The 19,191-nt window shown below is 39.5% G+C and overlaps 2 protein-coding genes across 2 annotated transcripts; both read left to right on the top strand.

Annotated features, from left to right (window-relative positions):
* Positions 1-3,374: 3,374 nt before the first annotated feature.
* On the top strand, positions 3,375-8,559 carry LOC130922554 (gastrula zinc finger protein XlCGF57.1-like). Its single transcript, XM_057847378.1, has 2 exons — positions 3,375-3,442; positions 6,075-8,559. Exon 2 carries the CDS (start codon positions 6,146-6,148, stop codon positions 7,349-7,351), a length of 1,206 nt encoding a protein of 401 aa, XP_057703361.1. The 5' UTR covers positions 3,375-3,442; positions 6,075-6,145; the 3' UTR covers positions 7,352-8,559.
* A 632-nt stretch (positions 8,560-9,191) lies between these two features.
* On the top strand, positions 9,192-18,868 carry LOC130919340 (gastrula zinc finger protein XlCGF52.1-like). Its single transcript, XM_057841946.1, has 3 exons — positions 9,192-9,250; positions 13,658-13,756; positions 16,782-18,868. Exon 3 carries the CDS (start codon positions 16,851-16,853, stop codon positions 18,093-18,095), a length of 1,245 nt encoding a protein of 414 aa, XP_057697929.1. The 5' UTR covers positions 9,192-9,250; positions 13,658-13,756; positions 16,782-16,850; the 3' UTR covers positions 18,096-18,868.
* Positions 18,869-19,191: the final 323 nt, after the last annotated feature.

Genomic DNA, 19,191 nt, shown 5'->3' with positions numbered 1-19,191 from the left:
CCCTATCTCAAGAAATCAGCATATTTCATCCGACCAATACAAAAAAAGTGTTTTTTAATACAAGAAAAGTCAACCTTCAATGAATTATATCAGCTATGCACTCAGTACTTGATCGGGAATCCTTTTGCAGAAATGACTGCTTCAATGCGGCGTGGCATGGAGGCAATCAGCCTGTGGCACTGCTGAGGTGTTATGGAGGCCCAGGGTGCTTCGATAGCAGCCTTAAGCTCATCCACAGTGTTGGGTCTGGTGTCTCTCAACTTCCTCTTCACAATATCCCACAGATTCTCTATGGGGTTCAGGTCAGGAGAGTTGGCATGCCAATTGAGCACAGTGATGCCATGGTCAGTAAACCATTTACCAGTGGTTTTGGCACTGTGAGCAGGGGTCAGGTTGTGCTGAAAAATGAAATGTTCATCTCCATAAAGCTTTTCAGCAGATGGAAGCATGAAGTGCTCCAAAATCTACTGATAGCTAGCTGCATTGACCCTGCCCTTAATAAAACACAGTAGACCAACACCAGCAGCTGACATGGCACCCCAGACCATCACTGACTGTGGGTACTTGACACTGGACTTCAGGCATTTTGGCATTTCCTTCTCCCCAGTCTTCTTCCAAACTCTGGCACCTTGATTTCCGAATGACATGCAAAATTTGATTTCCTCTGAAAAAAGTACTTTGGACCACAGAGCAACAGTCCAGTGCTGCTTCTCTGTTGCCCAGGTCAGGCGCTTCTGCCACTGTTTCAGGTTCAAAAGTGACTTGACCTGGGGAATGCGGCACCTGTAGCCCATTTCCAGCGCACACCTGTGCACGGTGGCTCGGGATGTTTCCACTCCAGACTCAGTCCACTGTTGCTGCAGGTCCCCCAAGGTCTGGAATCGGCCCTCCTCCACAATCTTTCTCAGGGTGCGGTCACCTCTTCTGGTTGTGCAACGTTTCCTGCCACATTTTTTCCTTCCCACAGACTTCCCACTGAGGTGCCTTGATACAGCACTCTGGGAACAGCCTATTCGCTCAGAAATTTCTTTCTGTGTCTTAGCCTCTTGCTTGAGGGTGTCAATGATGGTCTTCTGGACAGCAGTCAGGTCGGCGGTCTTGCCCATGATTGCGGTTTTGAGTAATGAAGCAGGCTGGGAGTTTTTAAAAGCCTCAGGAATCTTTCGCAGGGGTTTTGAGTTAATTCGTTGATTCAGATGAGTGACGGCCCTGGTCGTTTAATAGTTAATTTTCTGAGATTCTTCCAGTCAGCTGATCGTCGCCTCCACCAGTTGGCTGCTTCCCCTCCCACTGTGACGACAGCTGATCGACGCAGGACGGACCGACGACGTCACCACCGCTGATTGGCCACGGGAAAAGGCGCCAAGCTTCTTAAACCTGCCGCTGTCAACGCTCTAGGACAGTGGTGTCCAAACTATTCCACATAGGGCCGCAGTGGGTGCGGGTTTTTGTTCAAACCCATCATGAGGACAACCTTTTACCAATCTGGTATCTCACAAGTGTAATCAGTTGATTGCAGTCAGGTGCTGCTTGTTTTAGCACAAATTTCATTGGTTAAACTGTCTGTGCTCGATTGGTAGGAACAGAAACCAGGACCCACAGCGGCCCTTGAGGACAGGTTTGGACATCCATGCTGTAGGAGGTCGCATTTGGCAGCATTCTGTCGCGGTCCTCCTCGCCAGCTTTTTGCTTGCCATTCACTCTCGTTTGCATTTGGTCGCTACTTTGCTACACTTCCGCTTTTTCGTTGAGGTCTTTTGTGTTTATTCATTATTCGATCGTTTTTGTTCACCACTGTAAATAAGAGCACTGAAGCAAGTAAGGGTAAGTCGCCATTTCTGTTCAACCCGTTTTCTCCTGTTTTGTATAGAGTAGGAAGTTAGGTTAGAAGCTGTCTTTTCTTTGTTCCTTTTACATGATCAGGGTTTAGTAAGCGAGTGGGGTTTAAGTGTAGTTCCTTTTGTTTGTTGTTTTGCCCTGGGCTTACCCTGAAGTTACGCTTCGTCGGCATTCTGTACATATTCATTGCGAGTTTGATTGTTGTAAATAAATTTGTGTCCACTCGTACATTTGTGTGGCTTGTTTTATGTTACGCCCTTCGCGAGCCGTCCTTGGGACGTAACAAGATGATTAGGTTAATAACTTCTTTAGAGTACCGTTTCATGATATGCTAATTTTTTGAGATAGGGATTTGGGGTTTTTCTTGACTTTTTGCCAAAATCATCAATATTAAAACCAGTGTTGTTAATAACGGCGTTACAATATAACGGCGTTATTTTTTTCAGTAGTGGGTAATCTAATTAATTACTTTTCTCATCTTGGTAACGCCGTTACCGTTACTGAGGACTGAAAGGCATGCGTTACTATATTGGTCGAAAAGTCTATGGGAGACGGACTCACCGAGACGACAGAGCAGAGCAGGAGTAGGGAGGAGGCAAGAAGGTTGTGACGCCGAGCAAACACGATGCTAGGTAGCTCCAATAATACATGTTGTAGCCGATAGCTAGTACAAACTACGCCCGCATGTTATGGTAGATATGGTAGACATGGTAGATATCACATGTACTGTACATAGATATAACTAGATGCAAAATGACAGACATGGCACTAAATGAGTTAGTAGACAGCCGCCATCTTAAAGCAATAGACTTTTTAGGACTGCTCTGTTTTAGAGAACCTTCCTAGCGAACCTAAGTAACTTTTTATCTAAAATACTTCTAAATCGGCAAAATCTTGACTTGAATCTATCTTTAAATGATGAAACAGTTTTAAAATGTTCATATGTCGAAAGTAGAGAGAAGGGAACTAATGCAATAATGGGAGCAATTTTAACAACTTTTAACAGTTGATTCAGGGTAAAGGGTAAATTAGGGTAAAGAATTGGGCTCGGGCCAATTGTACCAAAAACTTCACATAGTGTGGCCAATATTTATTTTATTTTTTTTTTGAGGGAAAAAAAAAAAGTAATTATCACCAATTACTTTGCCAAGTAACTAATTACTCTTACATTCAGGTAATTGAGTTACTTACGCAATTACTTTTTGGGAGAAGTAATTTGTAACTATAATTAATTACTTTTTTTCAATAAGATTAACAACACTGATTAAAACAATAAAAGGCTTGAACTACTTCAGTTGTGTGTAATGAATCTAAAATATATGAAAGTCTAATGTTTATCAGTAAGCTACAGAAAATAATGAACTTTATCACAATCGGTCTTTGTCAGGTGACGTAATTTCGGATTTATTTATTGAATATTTTTGGAGTCGAATGATGTGAAGTAGTTTTAGTTCCAAACGCTTCAATGTATGACACTTTCAGAGCCTGAGCGTTTCTACTTCCGGTTCACGTGACGCGTTGTCCGTGTACCCTCGCCACACTTGCAGTTCTTTCGTGTTCCCCTCTCTTAACCAAACGAGCTCCTTCAAAGCGTTCTTGTCGGGTAAGTAACCAATTAAGAATTTAATGGACTAAAATGTCCTATCTTAAGGCTTAGTGTAAGTCGTTTGGCTTTATGTAGTAGCTCCCGGGGCTTGCATAACTTTTTTTTAGCTTAGCTCTCTAGCCAAGACACGCTAACGCATTTCGATTGCTTTGGCTTAACGCCAGTTCTAATTTGTAGATTTTGTTTCCCCGGAGGGCTCGCTCGGCTAACATTAGAGTTATTGCATTTCATTGTATAACACGCTTCTCGACTTGTCCAAAAGATGATACAAAACACTACTGAGTGGAGGCTAACTGTGGCGTTTTCGTACGCTTGAAATCTTAGTAGAGCACAGGACACCGCGAGACCCTTTACTAGACACTAATGCAATCCCTAAACATCAATTCCAAGTGTAGCGACGTACGTCCTGTTGATTTCAAGTCACTTCCTGTTGGTTTTGGGGCCTTTTGGGTCACTTCTTTGTCTGTTCATTGGCTGCTATTGGCAGCGTTAGATGTCACACAAAAGTGAGCTAAGTGCATAAATGCACAAATTGCCAGTTTTATGGTCCCAATTTCAAAATAAAAGCGTGTGATTCTGAATGCACAGGAGCGGTGGGCACCTCAGGGCACCTCATGATGTGATACAATTCGCAGTACAAGGCTCACGATAACGATTATCACACAATTTCGCGATACAGCGATGATCAAAACATTGGTCAGAAAATCGAGACAGGATAGTCTACGAAACAACTGTAAAATAGAAAAAACAACAAAAAGTGTGAGGTACTTAATAGCTTTTGACTTGAAATCCTGTTTTTTGTGTGTGTTGAAAGTATTGAGTGAATTAAAAAAATGAACGTAGAGAGAATTTAAAAATGCAATAACTGCTTATTTTTAAACGTAGGCTGCACTAATTAACATGCACAAAACTTTATATACAGTCATGTGAAAAAATTTGGACACCCTATTAAATATTCAGTTCTTCATTAAGATTTGTTCACATATCAGTGTCACTTATCTTATTTTTCTTTATCTTTGGAAAAGAAAGTGATTAAATTCCAGGTAAACGACAAAAATTAACATTGTTTTACTCATTAAGCCAAATATATAATCAAAAATGCATATTCCAACTGAGGAAAAAGTTAGGACCAAATAGCTAGTATTACCCCCTGTGGCTTTCAAAACCAAAGCCACGAGCGACCTAAAACCAAAACAGGCAGCTCCCATAGGCATATATGAGTCTCCATGAGCAGCGGCATAAAAAAATTCAAAGTCGTTCCATAATAAAATCCTGATTAATTCATTCTATATAAGTATAACAAAACTTGAAATGGCTTGAATATTCTCAGCTTTTACACTATATACACAAAATCACCAAATGCAGAGATATTATATTTTCAGAAAGATATATATTCAGATATATATGTATATGTATATATATATATTTATATACCAATATTTTCCGGCTCAATAGCAATATTTTACATGTCATAAGTTTTTGCCAGAAATAGAAACTTAATTGTTTTTTTTGTTTTTTTTTTTGTTTTTTTTTACAAAATTCAACATGGCGACCGTCACAAAAGAAAAAGCTTTTTAAGTTGAAATTTCTTGTAAATTAATGCCCAAATGACGGAATTTCTATAGATTTGAACGTAAAACAGTCTAGATTCTTGGTTGACAGCAAAAAAACAGGCAGTTATCGTTCATTTTACGTATTATAACAACTGTTGATGCACACATACCCATGCCCCACACCGCACAAAAGTCTGTGGTTCCAGAATTGGACCCCCCCGCCCCCAATCATACTCGATCACGAGTGATTGCCGATGATGATGATGTCAGATCACTTCCTGTTGGTATTTTGACGTACATGGCAGTCAATGACCTTGACGTGCATGGCTGTCAATGGCATCGACTTGCATTGGCACCAGTATAATTTCAATGGGCTATAATGGTAAGTGTATGGCCAAAAATCAAAACCACACGTTTTTCTGCCAAAGAAAATGAATGGGATATTTGGACGTACATTGCGGTCAATGGCATGGACGTTCATGGCTGTCAGCGGCATAAACTTATTTGTGCGCCAGTTGAATGTCAATGGGCTGTAAAGGTAAGTGTATGGTCAAAAATCAAAACCATACATGTTTTTCTGCCATTGAAATGAAAGGGAAATGTTTTTTGTTAGAAATTAATGGAATGACATACATGGCTGTCAATGGCATCCCATTAGAAATGAATGGGCAAGTTTTTGGCGAATATTGGGGGAACAGTAATTTTTTTGCAAATTCTTTATACAACATGTATGCCCCTTACCACCCTGGATTTTTTTTTTCTTTTCAAAAATTCCGGACGGAAACGTAACATTTTTGGGGTGTCATTCAAAAAAGTCCCTGCGTCGCGCAAAAATTCATGTAATTTTTATATTTGAACAGTGACGGTTGGTCAAACAGTTTGGGCTGTGCGATGCGCCGAATAAAAGCCATTCAAGAAAAAAAAATGGAATTTTTACTATGTGGGCCTTTGCCTTGCAAAGCCCCATGTAATACAGTCGAGGAATTATCCAACCATCTAACATGAAAATCACTGGAAAAAGCTCGACTTAGCAAATCACGTGATTTTTTTTTTTCTTCCTACCCAGTGTCCCACAGACGTTTCCGAAGAAGATCGTCATCCTGAGAAGCGCAATCTCCTCCACGTTAAACGGGAGGAGGAGTCCGAGATGCCATGCATTAAACAAGAGGCGGAGCTAGAGACCCCCGACATAAAAGAAGAAGAACAAGAAAATGAAATCCCCAAGTTTCCAGTGGCCGTCAGTGTGAAGAGCGAAGAAGATGAAGGTCCAAGCGAAGAGAGTGGAGCAGTGAAACAATTGAGTGACGGCTCATTTCAGCACCTGACAACAAAAGAAGAGGAACAATTGCAACAGGATGACCTATTAGCAGCGCTCTCGGACATCGACGACGTAACGTCACACTCTTCTGACACTGACTCAAATGTGGAGGATGTTGACTTTGACCAAAATGCTTTGGAAACCTTAATCAAGTCAACATTGAAAATAGACGCAAAAGAATGTGTGGTTGGGAAACCTTTTCCCTGCACGCTTTGCGGCAAAAGATTTTCACAGATGTCTCATTTAATAACGCATGACCGTACACACATTGGAGAGAAGCGTTTTGCCTGCGCACTTTGTGACAAAAGATTTTCTGAGAAGTGTCATTTAAAAAGACACATGCGTATACACACTGGAGAAAAGCCTTTTGTTTGTACATGTTGTGGTAAAAAATTTGCAGAGAAGGGAAATTTAATCCAGCACACAGGCACAAACTGTGGAGAGAAGCCTTTCGCCTGCTCACTTTGCCATAAAAGATTTTCTCAGGAGACTAATAAAGAAAGGCATATGCGCACACACACCGAAGAAAAGCCTTTTGTTTGCACATGTTGTGGTAAAAGATTCCCCGAAAAGAGAAATTTAAACAAACATGCAAGAATACACAGTGGAGAGAAGCCTTTCGCCTGCTCACTTTGCAACAAAAGATTTTCTCAGAAGTCTAATAAAGAAAGGCATATGCATACACACACACACACGAGAGAAAAACCTTTTGTCTGCCCATGTTGTGGTGAAAGATTCGCCGTGAAGGGAAATTTAAACCAACACATAAGCACACACGAAGTCAAGATTTTCACCTGTTCACTTTGCGACAAAAGATTTTCTCGGAAGTCTAATAGAGAAAGGCATATGCGTACACACACTGGCGAAAAGCCTTTTCACTGCTCAGTTTGTCATAAAAGATTCTCTCAGAAGACAGACAAAGAAAAGCATATGCGTACACACACTGGAGAAAGGCCTTTTGCCTGTTCAGTTTGTCAAAAAAGATTCTGTAGCAAGGCGGCTTTAAAGAAACACGCAAGAAAACACACCGGATAGAAACCTTTTAGTTTCTCACAAGCAGTGATGTCACAGATTACTGAAAAAAGTAATTTACTGATTAATGATTGCATGTAAAAAAAAAGTAATGTAGTTATTTTTTTACTGATGACTTTATTATCAAAGTAACATTTACTTTAAAAGTAACTTATCGGTTAATTTTTACCCATTTTACTCCTTTTGCTTCCTGAACATAAAAATGACAACAGAAAATGTCATCGCATGAAATTTTTCACGGAAGGCTTAATTTTATAGTTAGCAGGGGTTTGATTAGACAATTGAGTTGATTTCACACGAACAGTGTCAAGATGTATATATATTATCGGCCAAAAGTTTGGAGACACCTCAAGGGTGGATACTTTGAAGAATGTAGAATATAAAACCTGTTTTCAGTTATTTCACTTTTTTTTGCCAAGTGCATGATTCAACATGTTCCATCATAGTTTTGATGTCCTCAGTGAGAATTTACAATAGTAGTGAAAACAAAAGCAAAAATGATGAGGTGTGTCCAAACTTTTGACTCTTGTTACAGAGTCATAAAACTTGTAGCCCCCCCCCCCCAAAAAAAACAAAACAAAACTCCGCCTATGCTTACAAACTGTAACTATAAAATGTACATAAAGGCTGGTTACAAACTGTAGAAGTGCTAGCTGTCTCGTTACCTGGAGGCTTTGTTTTGAGTTTTGTCGCGTTGTGCTCTAATTCGAAGTGGTTCCTTGAATTGGATGTGGAGTTTTTAGCGGTTGACAGTTTTCTTGAGCCAACGCAAAGTTAGCACCGTTCAGAGATTTGTCACCTTTACTAAACAGAAATGTGAAGTCAATGCTGTATTTCCAGTGAGCAAATGCAGCCATATGTACCTCGTCAGAATGCTATGTTGTTGACCGCCGTGGCAGACAGCGCTCACAAAGCATGGTAATACACGTGCCCCCCCCCCCCCCCCCCTTTTGTACATGACTACAGTATTCTTCATTCTCCATACATTATTTAATTTTCTTATTCAGTTTCCCCTGAGTTGCTTTTGAAAAATTTGTTGAAATGATTTTTCTGGTCCTGGTCTTTTTTTCTTTTTTCTTTTTTTTTTTTATCGAATGAATTGGGTTTAGGTTAGGTTACTTCATATCAAAGATAATTTTCTGTTTTATGACTTTTCTCTGACTTTGATCTACTATGATTTAGCTTTTGTCTCCTCGATTTGTTTTTTTTTTGTAAACTGTAGTAAAGTGACCTTGAGCGTCTTGAAAGGCACCTTGAAATAAAACTTACTACACTGATCAACAGCATATAATTTGTGCATTAATTATTGATACTATTTGAAACTAAACTGAACTCGTTGAATGCATTGCAAGTGTCCAAATATTTTTACAGAAAATATTGAAGGGCATATTCTATTTAAGTCAAGTGACACAACCTGCTTTGAGTTGAAGCTTCTTGCCTACAGCGACCTCTCCTGGCTGTTTTCTTCGAGGGAAGTCATTGATAGTAAACAAATCCGAATTGAGTCAATACTGTTCTTTTGTTTTGTTTTTAATATTTTTGGAGTCGAGTTATTTGCAGTTGGTTCCAAACGCTTCAACAGATTACACTGAAGTTCAGAACCTGAACATCTCATGGGGGACGGGTTTCCGATAAGCATTTGCTTTTCCCGTCTTCCTTGTCTGTCTTCATCTTCGTCTTTCCGGGTAAACAAAATTCCACACTGAAAATGTTCCACACTCTGAAAATGTTAATGATTTTGATGATTTTTTATGATTTGATGATGATGATGACAAATTCATTCATTCTCTACTTCCGAGTCACGTGACGCAACGTCCGTGAACCCTAGCCACATTTGCAATTCTTTTTTTTTTTTTTTCTTCCCTTCTAACCAAACGTCCTCCTTCAAAGCATTCTCATCGGGTAAGTAGCCAAGAAGAATTTCATGTGATCACCAATTTTTGCCAGCAACTATGACCAGTTTGTTTTTTTAGTCTCTGTTTGTGTGTAATGTGAGGCTGCGTGCGCACCAGTTGACCAGTATGAGATTGAGAGAGAAATCAGTGCCACATTCAGGTTTGGTTGCTGAATCAATAATACAGTATTACGAAGTGTCGAAGAGTTAGATTGTCTTGTGTGTTGTTAGATCCAGCGTGGCTCCGTCAGAGGTGAGTCAAGGAAGCCAATTGTATTGTTTGTATTCTATGTTGATATTACTACTTAGCACCGAGCGCTAAGCTAGTTAGCGATGATGCTTATCACTGTCCTGTGTGCGTTTGTATTGTGTTTTGGAGAAGCATATGAGCATTCGAGTTATTGTTCGATAGTAAAGTTGTCTAATTTGTTATTATTAAGAAAACACACATAAGCGCTTGGGAAGTGGTGTTGAGGGGGTCAGTCCAGGGCCGTTCCTGACCGATTTGGTGCCCTAGGCAGCATACAGTGGGGAGAATAAGTATTTGATACACTGCCGATTTTGCTGTTTTTTCCCACTTGCAAGCCATGTAGAGGTCTGTAATTTGTATCATATCATAAATTCTCTTCAGCTGTGAGGGACGGAATCGAATACAAAAATCCAGAAAATCACATTGTATAATGTTTAAATAATAAATTTGTATTTAACTGCATGAAATAAGTATTTGATACATTACCAACTAATAAATATTTCGGCTCTTAGTTCTTTTTTAAGAACCACTCCTGTTCTCCACTCATTACCGGAAGTAATTGCACCTGTTTGAACTTGTTACCTGTACAAAAGACACCTGTTCACATGCTCAAACAAACTCCAACCTCTCCACAATGGCCAAGACCAAAGAGCTGTGTAAGGACATCAGGGATAAAATTATAGACCTGCACAAGGCTGGGATGGGCTACAGGAAAATAAGCAAGCAGCTTGGTGAGAAGGGAACAACTGTTGGAGCGATTATTAGAAAATGGAAGAAGTTCAAGTTGACGGTCAATCTGCCTCGTTCTGGGGCTCCATGCAAGATCTCACCTCGTGGGGCATCACTGATCATGAGGAAGGTGAGGGATCAGCCCAGAACTATACGGCAGGACCTGGTCAATGACCTGAAGAGAGCTGGAACCACAGTCTCGAAGAAAACCATGGGAAACACATCACGCCGTCATGGATTAAAATCCTACAGCGCACGCAAGGTCCCGCTGCTGAAGCCAGTGCATGTCCAGACACGTCTGAAGTTTGCCACTGACCGTCTGGATGATCCAGATGAGCAATGGGAGAAGGTCATGTGGTCGGATGAGACCAAAATGGAACTTTTTGGTCTAGACTCGGCTCGTCGTGTTTGGAGGAAAAAGAAGGATGAGTACAACCCCAAGAACACCATCCCAACCATGAAACATGGAGGAGGAAACATCATTTTTTGGGGCTGCTTCTCTGCCAAGGGTAAAGGACGACGGCACTGTATTGAGGGGAGGATGGATGGGGCTATGTATCGCCAGATCTTGGCTGACAACCTCCTTCCGTCAGTGAGAGCCCTGTCGTTGTGGCAACTAAAGAGTGGCTCCGTAAGAAGCATCTTAAAGTCCTGGAGTGGCCTAGCCAGTCACCAGATCTGAACCCGATAGAAAATCTATGGAGGGAGCTGAAAGTCCGTGTTGCCCGGCAGCAGCCCCGAAACCTGAAGGCTCTGGAGAAGATCTGCATGGAGGAGTGGGCCAAAATACCTGCTGCAGTGTGTGCAAACCTTGTCAAGGACTACAGGAAACATTTGGTATCTGTAATAGCAAACAAAGGTTTCTGTACCAAATATTAAGTTCGATTTTTGTGATGTATCAAATACTTATTTCATGCAATTAAATGCAAATTTATTATTTAAAAATCATACAACGTGATTATCTGTTTTTTTTGCATTAGATTCCGTCCCTCACAGTTGAAGAGAATTTATCATACAAATTACAGACCTCTACATGCTTTGCAAGTGGGAAAACCAGCAAAATCGGCAGTGTATCAAATAATTGTTCTCCCCACTGTATTTATTGGCGCCCCCCCCCTATTTTCACCACATAAATTTAAACACTTACACTAAAAAAGCACGTTATCTCTTTGTAATTTATTATATAAAAAAAGACAACGAACAAGTCCAGAAATTAAAAGAAAAATGCTATAATAACTATTAGAGGTGGTAATCTTTGGGCACCTAACGATTCGATTACGATTTAGAGGCTACGATTCGATTATAAATCGATTATTGATGACCCCCCCCCCCCCCACGCTATGAGCTGCTTTTAATGTTTTGTACATTAGTTACAAAAACTTTTTAAAAAAATAAATAAATAAATGTAAAAAAAAAAAAAAAAAAAAGCCTCGCAGGCTTAAATAAACGACTACTTCAGTATCAAGTTAATAGTTAAAAACAATAATATACTCAAATCCCCATTCTGTATCAGCAGCTTTAAACTACATTCAATGGCGTACTGAAGCAACACGTCACTTCCGCTCATTAATATTCATGACATTAGCTACTGTTGCTAAGTAGGGTTAAGCCACCGTTTGTCCCTAATCGGAAATTAATGGAAATCGTGTACGAAGGAGATGTTTACAAAGCTAAACCTGCCAATTATCTCCGAAAATTATGTCCCTGGTGCCAAATTCACTGGCAAAGATGTCGAAGAACATAAAAATGTTCAGTTAAAGAGATGGCTTGAGTGTCGAAGGCTGAAAAAGACGAAAAAAACGAGCTGACCTAAGCATAGCCTTAGCTTTTTTTAATCGACGCGACTGACAATGACATTCTCCTGTGTCAACAAGCTATCCTTTACCACAAGCCCTGTCTTTCTTACATATTATATCCTCTGGTTGTCCTACGTCTCTGACGGTTCTTGGAGGTAATTTAGTTCGTTTTATGTAGCGATCGCAAATGCTACTCAGTGACAGCCAACGAACACTTTTAATTTTTTCCATTGTTAACAAATCTTTATAACTTATTTACACTTCTTCCTTACTTGTTTTTTACAACAGAAAATGTTACAGTGGCAGTCAGATACCATTTTAATTCTTTTCAGGTCATTCATTGTCAGACAGAAGCAGCACCCGGCACGTCACGCCAAAAAAATAAGTTAAAAATATCAAAATGGCTTACCTCTTTGTCCTCTGAAAGACAATGCCAACCCAACTAAATGTTTACTGCATAAATGTTTACTGCCGAGCAGGCGTTAAAAGTCCACGCAAGTGGAGTCAGTCTTCACATTTTCTCCTCCGAGTTTTTAGTTTCGGAAAACGTATGAAGAAAACATCCTTCATATGTCGTAATGTCTAGAGTCGTTTCTTTAAGCTCCAAAAAAGCAATGTGTGATCAGCATGCTCGTTTTTGAAAGATTACCGGAGAAAAGTAGCAGATTTTCCATTGCTTCTATGCGAGGGTGGGTCTATAATGTCCCACTACTACTCTACTTCCGCTTTACGATGCGACGTCACGGTCTAAAAATAGCATGCGTGCGGTACGCCATTAATGTTGTGAATCAACCGTTAAAGTTGTTAAAATTGCTCCCGTTATTCCATAATTTCCATTTTGTCTACTTTCAATATGTGAAAGTTTTAAAACTATTTTAAAGATAGATTCAAGTCAATATTTTACCGATTTAGGAGTATTTTAGATAAAAAGTTAATTAGGTTCGCTTGGAAGGTTCGCTATAACAGCCTTGCAGGGAAGTCTACTGCTTTAAGATGGCGGCCATTTACTAACGCCTGCATCTAGCTTTCTGTGCATGTGCTGCTCACGCCACCGAGTCTATTTTGCATCTAGTCCTATATAAATATGATATCTATCGTAACATTATGTTGATGTACTTTGTAGCAGCTGTCGGCAGCAGCCAGGTATGTTTTTTTTTTTTTTTTAATCTCGCGAAATGAGTTGAGCTAGAGCCGTGAGTTGAGCATTGGCATTTCCCGAGGGGCCGGGTAATGACAAGCATGATGTTTAGCTACTCTTGCTCCATTCCTCATTGCGTCCCGAAGACCGCGCGGCGCGCTGAGTGTGTTTTACTTCCGCTTTACTTGACATATTTCAATAATCGGAATTTGGATGTTTCTGAATCGTTCTCGAATCTTCCACGGCCGAATCGCGAATAATCTAAGAATCGGAAATTTCGCACACCTCTAATAACTATTCAAAAGCACCAATGAAAACACTTCAAAAGCAAATGCATTAAATAAATGACTATTGTCATTACAATATGATTAACACCCACCCACACAAACCTATATAAAGACAAAGAACACTTTAAAATGCAACATTTTTTTTTTCACCTTGACTTATAACCTTACCTTTTCTTCACTGACGCAAAATCATCTATTGCTTTTTTATATGACAGTTGTTATGGAAGGTGCACTTCTTTCCTGGACTTGGTGGGCTTGGACTTGGTGCTGATGTGGATAAATTCGCTGTAAAAGATGGCCCAGGATGTACAGAGGTAGAAAGAAAATATTTCAGAAGAGCATCTACAAAGAGCAGAAACTGGAATGTTACATTATATTAGTCAAATAGCTGTTGATTGTGAAACCAGCATGACATAACCATAATAGCGCCTAAATTCTTGCAGCCTACTGTACCTGTCTATTGGATCCGGTCACTATCTTTGATGGGCGTAGTTCAAAGAAAATAAATTCTTGAAGCACGGCAACTACACAGGACTATCCAATAATAATGAATTAAATAATATATGATAGCAAAAAAAAAAAAAAGAATACGTTTTTACATGAATCTGATCACCATTTTAATGAATTAATGACACATTTAATAACAAATGTTTGCATTTAAATCCGTGGCACTTTTAGTCCCCAATACCACATAACTTTGAAATGATTGATTCCATATTTAATGGTGTATTTATTTAATTAACCTTGGCACTTTTAGGCAAGACAAATTTATTTGAAAACCACAATTTAACACAAGGTAAAATTGGTTCACATCACATGAAAATAAGCAAGACAATTTTAGTCTCCCGTACACTTTGTCCAAATTTCTCTAAAATTGGAGGGGGAGTAAATTTAACTGAAACTAGTCCACAGCTGGCTGAATAGTGAAAATATTTCTTAAACAACAGGCTGGGTAATGATAAAGTATAAGTCATATAAGCTCTATGTAAATAACCGCTAGCTTGCAGTTGCGCTAAGTCTACGTGCTTATGCTGTTGAAAAAAATAACCACAACAAACCTCTTTTTTTCTTCACGGCTTTGCTGTCTTCTTTCTTTTTCTCTTGACCCTAAGAGCTTTTGTCTTTTCATGAAGTTGACTTGTCACCGTAACGTCGCTCAACTGCGGAGACTAAAAATAGCACCTTCGGTAGCTCGCTGGTCTGCTGGGTGGTGAGACTAGGGTCCATGGTGAAATTATCGCATCACAGGAAAAAGTGAAACGGGCAGAAGGCACACTAGAAAAATGATTTAATGATTATTGAAAGACTTCTTATGAACGGTTTTTTGTTCTTTTGTTTTGTATAATTTTTTGAATACTGCTTTCATCAAATATTATTTGAATATTTTTCTTGACGCCTTTATGGACGCTGGTTCGCCCTTAGGCGGTTGCTTAAATTACCTTATGGGCGGCACAGGTCTGGGTCAGTAAGAAAGTTTTTGGGCTGTGTAGCGTGACGTAAAACGCGGACAATATGATGAACAAGAAAATAACTTGAAACTGCAATTTCTGGAGAAATTACGACGGGGCCTTGCTAAAATATCAATGGGCTGTAATGGTAAGGGTATAGCCAAAAATCAAAACCACACGTTCTGTCAAAGAAAATGATTGTGAAATTTGGACATACATTGCTGTCAATGGCATGGACGTTTATGGCTGTCAGCGGCATCGACTTATTTGTGCGCCAGTTGAATGACAATAGGCTGTAAAGGTAAATGTATGGTCAAAAATCAAAACCGTGCATGTTTTTCTGCCATTGAAAATGAATGGGAAATCTGGACGTGCGTGGCTGTCATTGGCATGGACTTATTTAGGGCCAGTTGAATGTCAGTGAGCTTAATGGTAAGCTTTTGGTAAAAAAAATCACAACCACACAGGTTTTTCTGCCATTGAAAATGAATGGAAAATTTGGACGTACATGGCTGTCAATGCCATTGACTTACATGGGCTCCAGTTCAATGTCAATGGGTTGTAATGGTGAGCGGTCAAAAATCGCAACCACTTTGTTTTCCTGCCATTGAAATAAAGGGGAAATGTTTGTCGTTAGAAATGAATTGAATGACGTACATGGCTGTCATATTAGAAATGAATGGGCAAGTTTTTGGTGAATTTTGGGGGAACAGTACATTTTTGGTAAAATTTGTATACTACTTTTATGCACTTTACCACCCTGGATTTTGTTTTTAAACCCGCATTCACGGGCGAACGGAAGAAGTCCTTGCGTTGTGCTAAAATTCCTGTAATTTTTATATTTCATTGGTGACGGTAGGTCAAACGGTTTGGGCTGTGCGGTGCACCGCGGAAAAGCCATTCAAGGAGAAAAAAAGGAATTTTACTAAGTGGGCCTTTGTCTTGAAAAGCCCCATATAATATACAGTGGTACCTTGACATACGATCGTTTCGACACATGATCTTTTCGACATCCGACGTAAAATCTGACGCGCCATTTGTTTCTACATTCGACGACATGCTCGAAATACGACGACATGACTCTGCCGCAGACAGACGCACGGCGTATTTTCTTGTGAGAGAAATCAACACAGGTTTCAAAAAGGTCGGTACAGATGGCGAAACAAAGAAAAAGCTTACCGTTGAAATTAGGATGCAAATGATAGAAAAATATGAGCGTGGGGTGCGCATCCGTGAACTGGCTCAACAATATAGCCGTAGAATGTCTACGATCGCCACGGTCCTCCTCCGACCTCTGTTCGCCAGTCTTTATAAGTTAAGGTGACAATTATTATTCGCTTCGTCAGGTTTTTATTATTTATTTCAGAACTTGTCCAATACGACACGCCTACTGTCTGCCACAGTTGACGGTGTTTTCAACAAAACATTAAAGTGAAAGTAAACTCTCAACCGCACCGCTCCCTCTCTCTGTCATGTCAGGGACGCGGTACGTTCAGGTACAGCACGTAAAACACGTCCTCCACATTAGAACCCGATTCGTTACATTATTACAGGAATTATTGTTATTATTTATTATTCGTGTTTTTATTAATAATTTATTGGTTTTGCTATGTGTAATTACCATTTTTAATTGTACCAGCAGTATTTATTAAGAATTTAGAGTGTGTTTTTGGGCTGTGGAACGAATTAATGGAATTACAATGTATTCATATGGGAAAATCCTCCCTCAACATACGACCATTTCGACCTACAAACAAGGTCCTGGAACAAATTCATTTCATATGTAGATGTGGCGCTGTAGTTGAGGAATTCTCCCACCAACTAACATGAAAATCACGGCAAAAGCTCGACTTAACAGATCACGTGATTTTTTTTTCTTCATCCCACCCAGTGTCCCGAAGAAGATCTTCACCCTGAGAAGCACAATCACCTCCACGTTAAACAGGAGGAGGAGTCCGAGATGTCGTACATCAAACAGGAGGAGCCAGAGACACCCTTCATTAAAGAAGAAGAACAGGAAAATGAAATCCTCAAGTTTCCAGTGGCTGTCAGTGTGAAGAGCGAAGAAGATGAAGGTCCAAGCGGAGAAGCGAAACAATCAAGCAATGGCTCATTTCAGCACCTGACAACAAGAGGAGAAGGACAATCGCAACCGGAAGACCTATTAGCACCGCTCTCGGACAGCGACAGCGTAACGTCACACTCTTCTGACTTTAACACTGATGAGGAGGATTATGACTTTGAGCGAAATTCTTCAAAATCCTTAAACAAGTCATCACTGAAAAAAGACGCAAAAGAATGCGTGGTTGGGAAACCTTTTTCCTGCACACTTTGCAGCAAAAGATTTTCACAGAAGTCTCATTTAATAACACATAAGCGTACACACACTGGAGAAAAGCCTTTTGTCTGCACACTTTGCAACAAAAGATTTACTCAGAAGGGTAATAAAGAAAAGCACATGCGTACACACACTAGAGAAAAGCCTTTATCCTGCACATGTTGTGGCGAAAGATTCGCCGAGAAGGGAAATTTAAACCAACGCACAAGCACAGACAGTGGAGAGAAGCCTTTCGCCTGCTCCTTTTGCGAGAAAATATTTTATTGTCAGTCTCAGTTAACAATACACGAGCGTACACACACTCGAGAAAAGCCTTTTCCCTGCTCAATTTGTCAAAAAAAATTCTGTCAGAAATCTGATTTAGAACGGCATAAGCGTACACACACTGGAGAAAAGCCTTTTCTCTGCACATGTTGTGGTAAAAGATTCAGCCAAAAGAGAAATTTAAACACACATACAAGAACACATACTGGAGAGAAGCCTTTTGCCTGCTCACTTTGCGATAAAAGATTTTGTCATAATATTAATTTAAAAACGCATATGCGTACACACACAGGAGAAAAGCATTTTTCCTGCACATGTTGTGGTGAAAGATTCGCCGAGAAGGGAAATTTAAACCAACACGCAAGCACACACAGTGTAGAGCTTTTCGCCTGTTCACTTTGCGACAAAAGATTTTCTCAGAAGTATAATAGAGAAAGGCATATGCGTACACACACTGGAGAAAAGCCTTTTGCCTGCTCAGTATGTCATAAAAGATTCCGTCAGAAGAGATCTTTAAACAAACATGGAACAACACACACTGGAGAGAAACCTTTTGGCTTCTCACAAGGGAAATATAGTAAAACACGCAAGAAGCCAGACTGAGTAATAAACTTGAATTGCGGTGTTTGACAAGGTTTTTAAACTCCCACCACACATTTACAGTGGAAAAGGCTTTTTAAATTTCCTTATTCAGTTTCCCTTGAGCCACTTTTGAAAAAGTTGAAATAATTTTGCAGGTCCTGGTCTTTTTCACAACTATCCAATATGTTTTTTTTAATCGAATAGATTTGGTTTACTTTAGGTTAGGTTACGTCATATCAAGCTCGATCATTTGCTCTGTTTCATATTATGACGTCTTTCCTGCTACTTTGATTTACTTAGATTTAGCTTAAGTCTCCTCTATTTTTTGCTTTTGTAAACCCTGTTTTAAAGTGACCTTGAGTGTCTTGAAAGGTGCTTTGAAATAAAACCTTACACTGGTCAACAGTAAAATTTGCACATTAAATATTTATATATTTGTAGCTGTTGAATGCATTGCAAGTGTCAGAATATAGCAATTCTCTCTAGTTTCCGAGTCCATACAGTTTTAATGTTCTCAATGAGAATGATTTTAAAATATCTATGGAATATTTCCTTTAGGACACAAAAGGCTGATCAAACCAAGGACAATGTATTACAATAATAAGCTTGTGTTATTATTTGAAAAACTTTTATGCTGCGCTTCCCTTTGTTTATTGTTTGTTTAGTTTCCAAAATGTATTTGAATGGTTTTAGGGATGATGTCTTTATTAGTCCTGTGCATTGGATTATTTTCCAATCTGATTCATTATAAAAGTGCTTTTATTTTGTATTGCTATTCATTTCCCCCCATACTTCCTCGACTGTGAACCATTTTTGGAACTCTTTTCTTTTCAATCTATTCATTCATTCATTTTCCATGCCGCTTTTCCTCACGAGGGTCGCGGAGGTGCTGGAGCCTATCCCAGCTAACTCGGGGCAGTAGGCAGGGGACACCCTGAACTGGTTGCCAGCTCTAAAAATAGATTATTGAATTAAAATAAAATAAATTAAATTAGAGTGTCAATTGGGGACGTAGCAAATGTGTAGTCTGTAATTTGAATTAGATTTACTTTTCATTATTATTTTTTTATCATTTATGGTATAGAATTGAAAAATATACAAAAGTAAGTTTTCTTCC

The sequence above is a fragment of the Corythoichthys intestinalis genome, chromosome 1 (assembly GCF_030265065.1).
Source record: "Corythoichthys intestinalis isolate RoL2023-P3 chromosome 1, ASM3026506v1, whole genome shotgun sequence".
In the NCBI taxonomy this organism is placed as follows: Eukaryota; Metazoa; Chordata; class Actinopteri; order Syngnathiformes; family Syngnathidae; genus Corythoichthys; species Corythoichthys intestinalis.
Note: the sequence above shows the minus strand (reverse complement) of the source record. Positions and strands in the feature narration are given on the sequence as shown.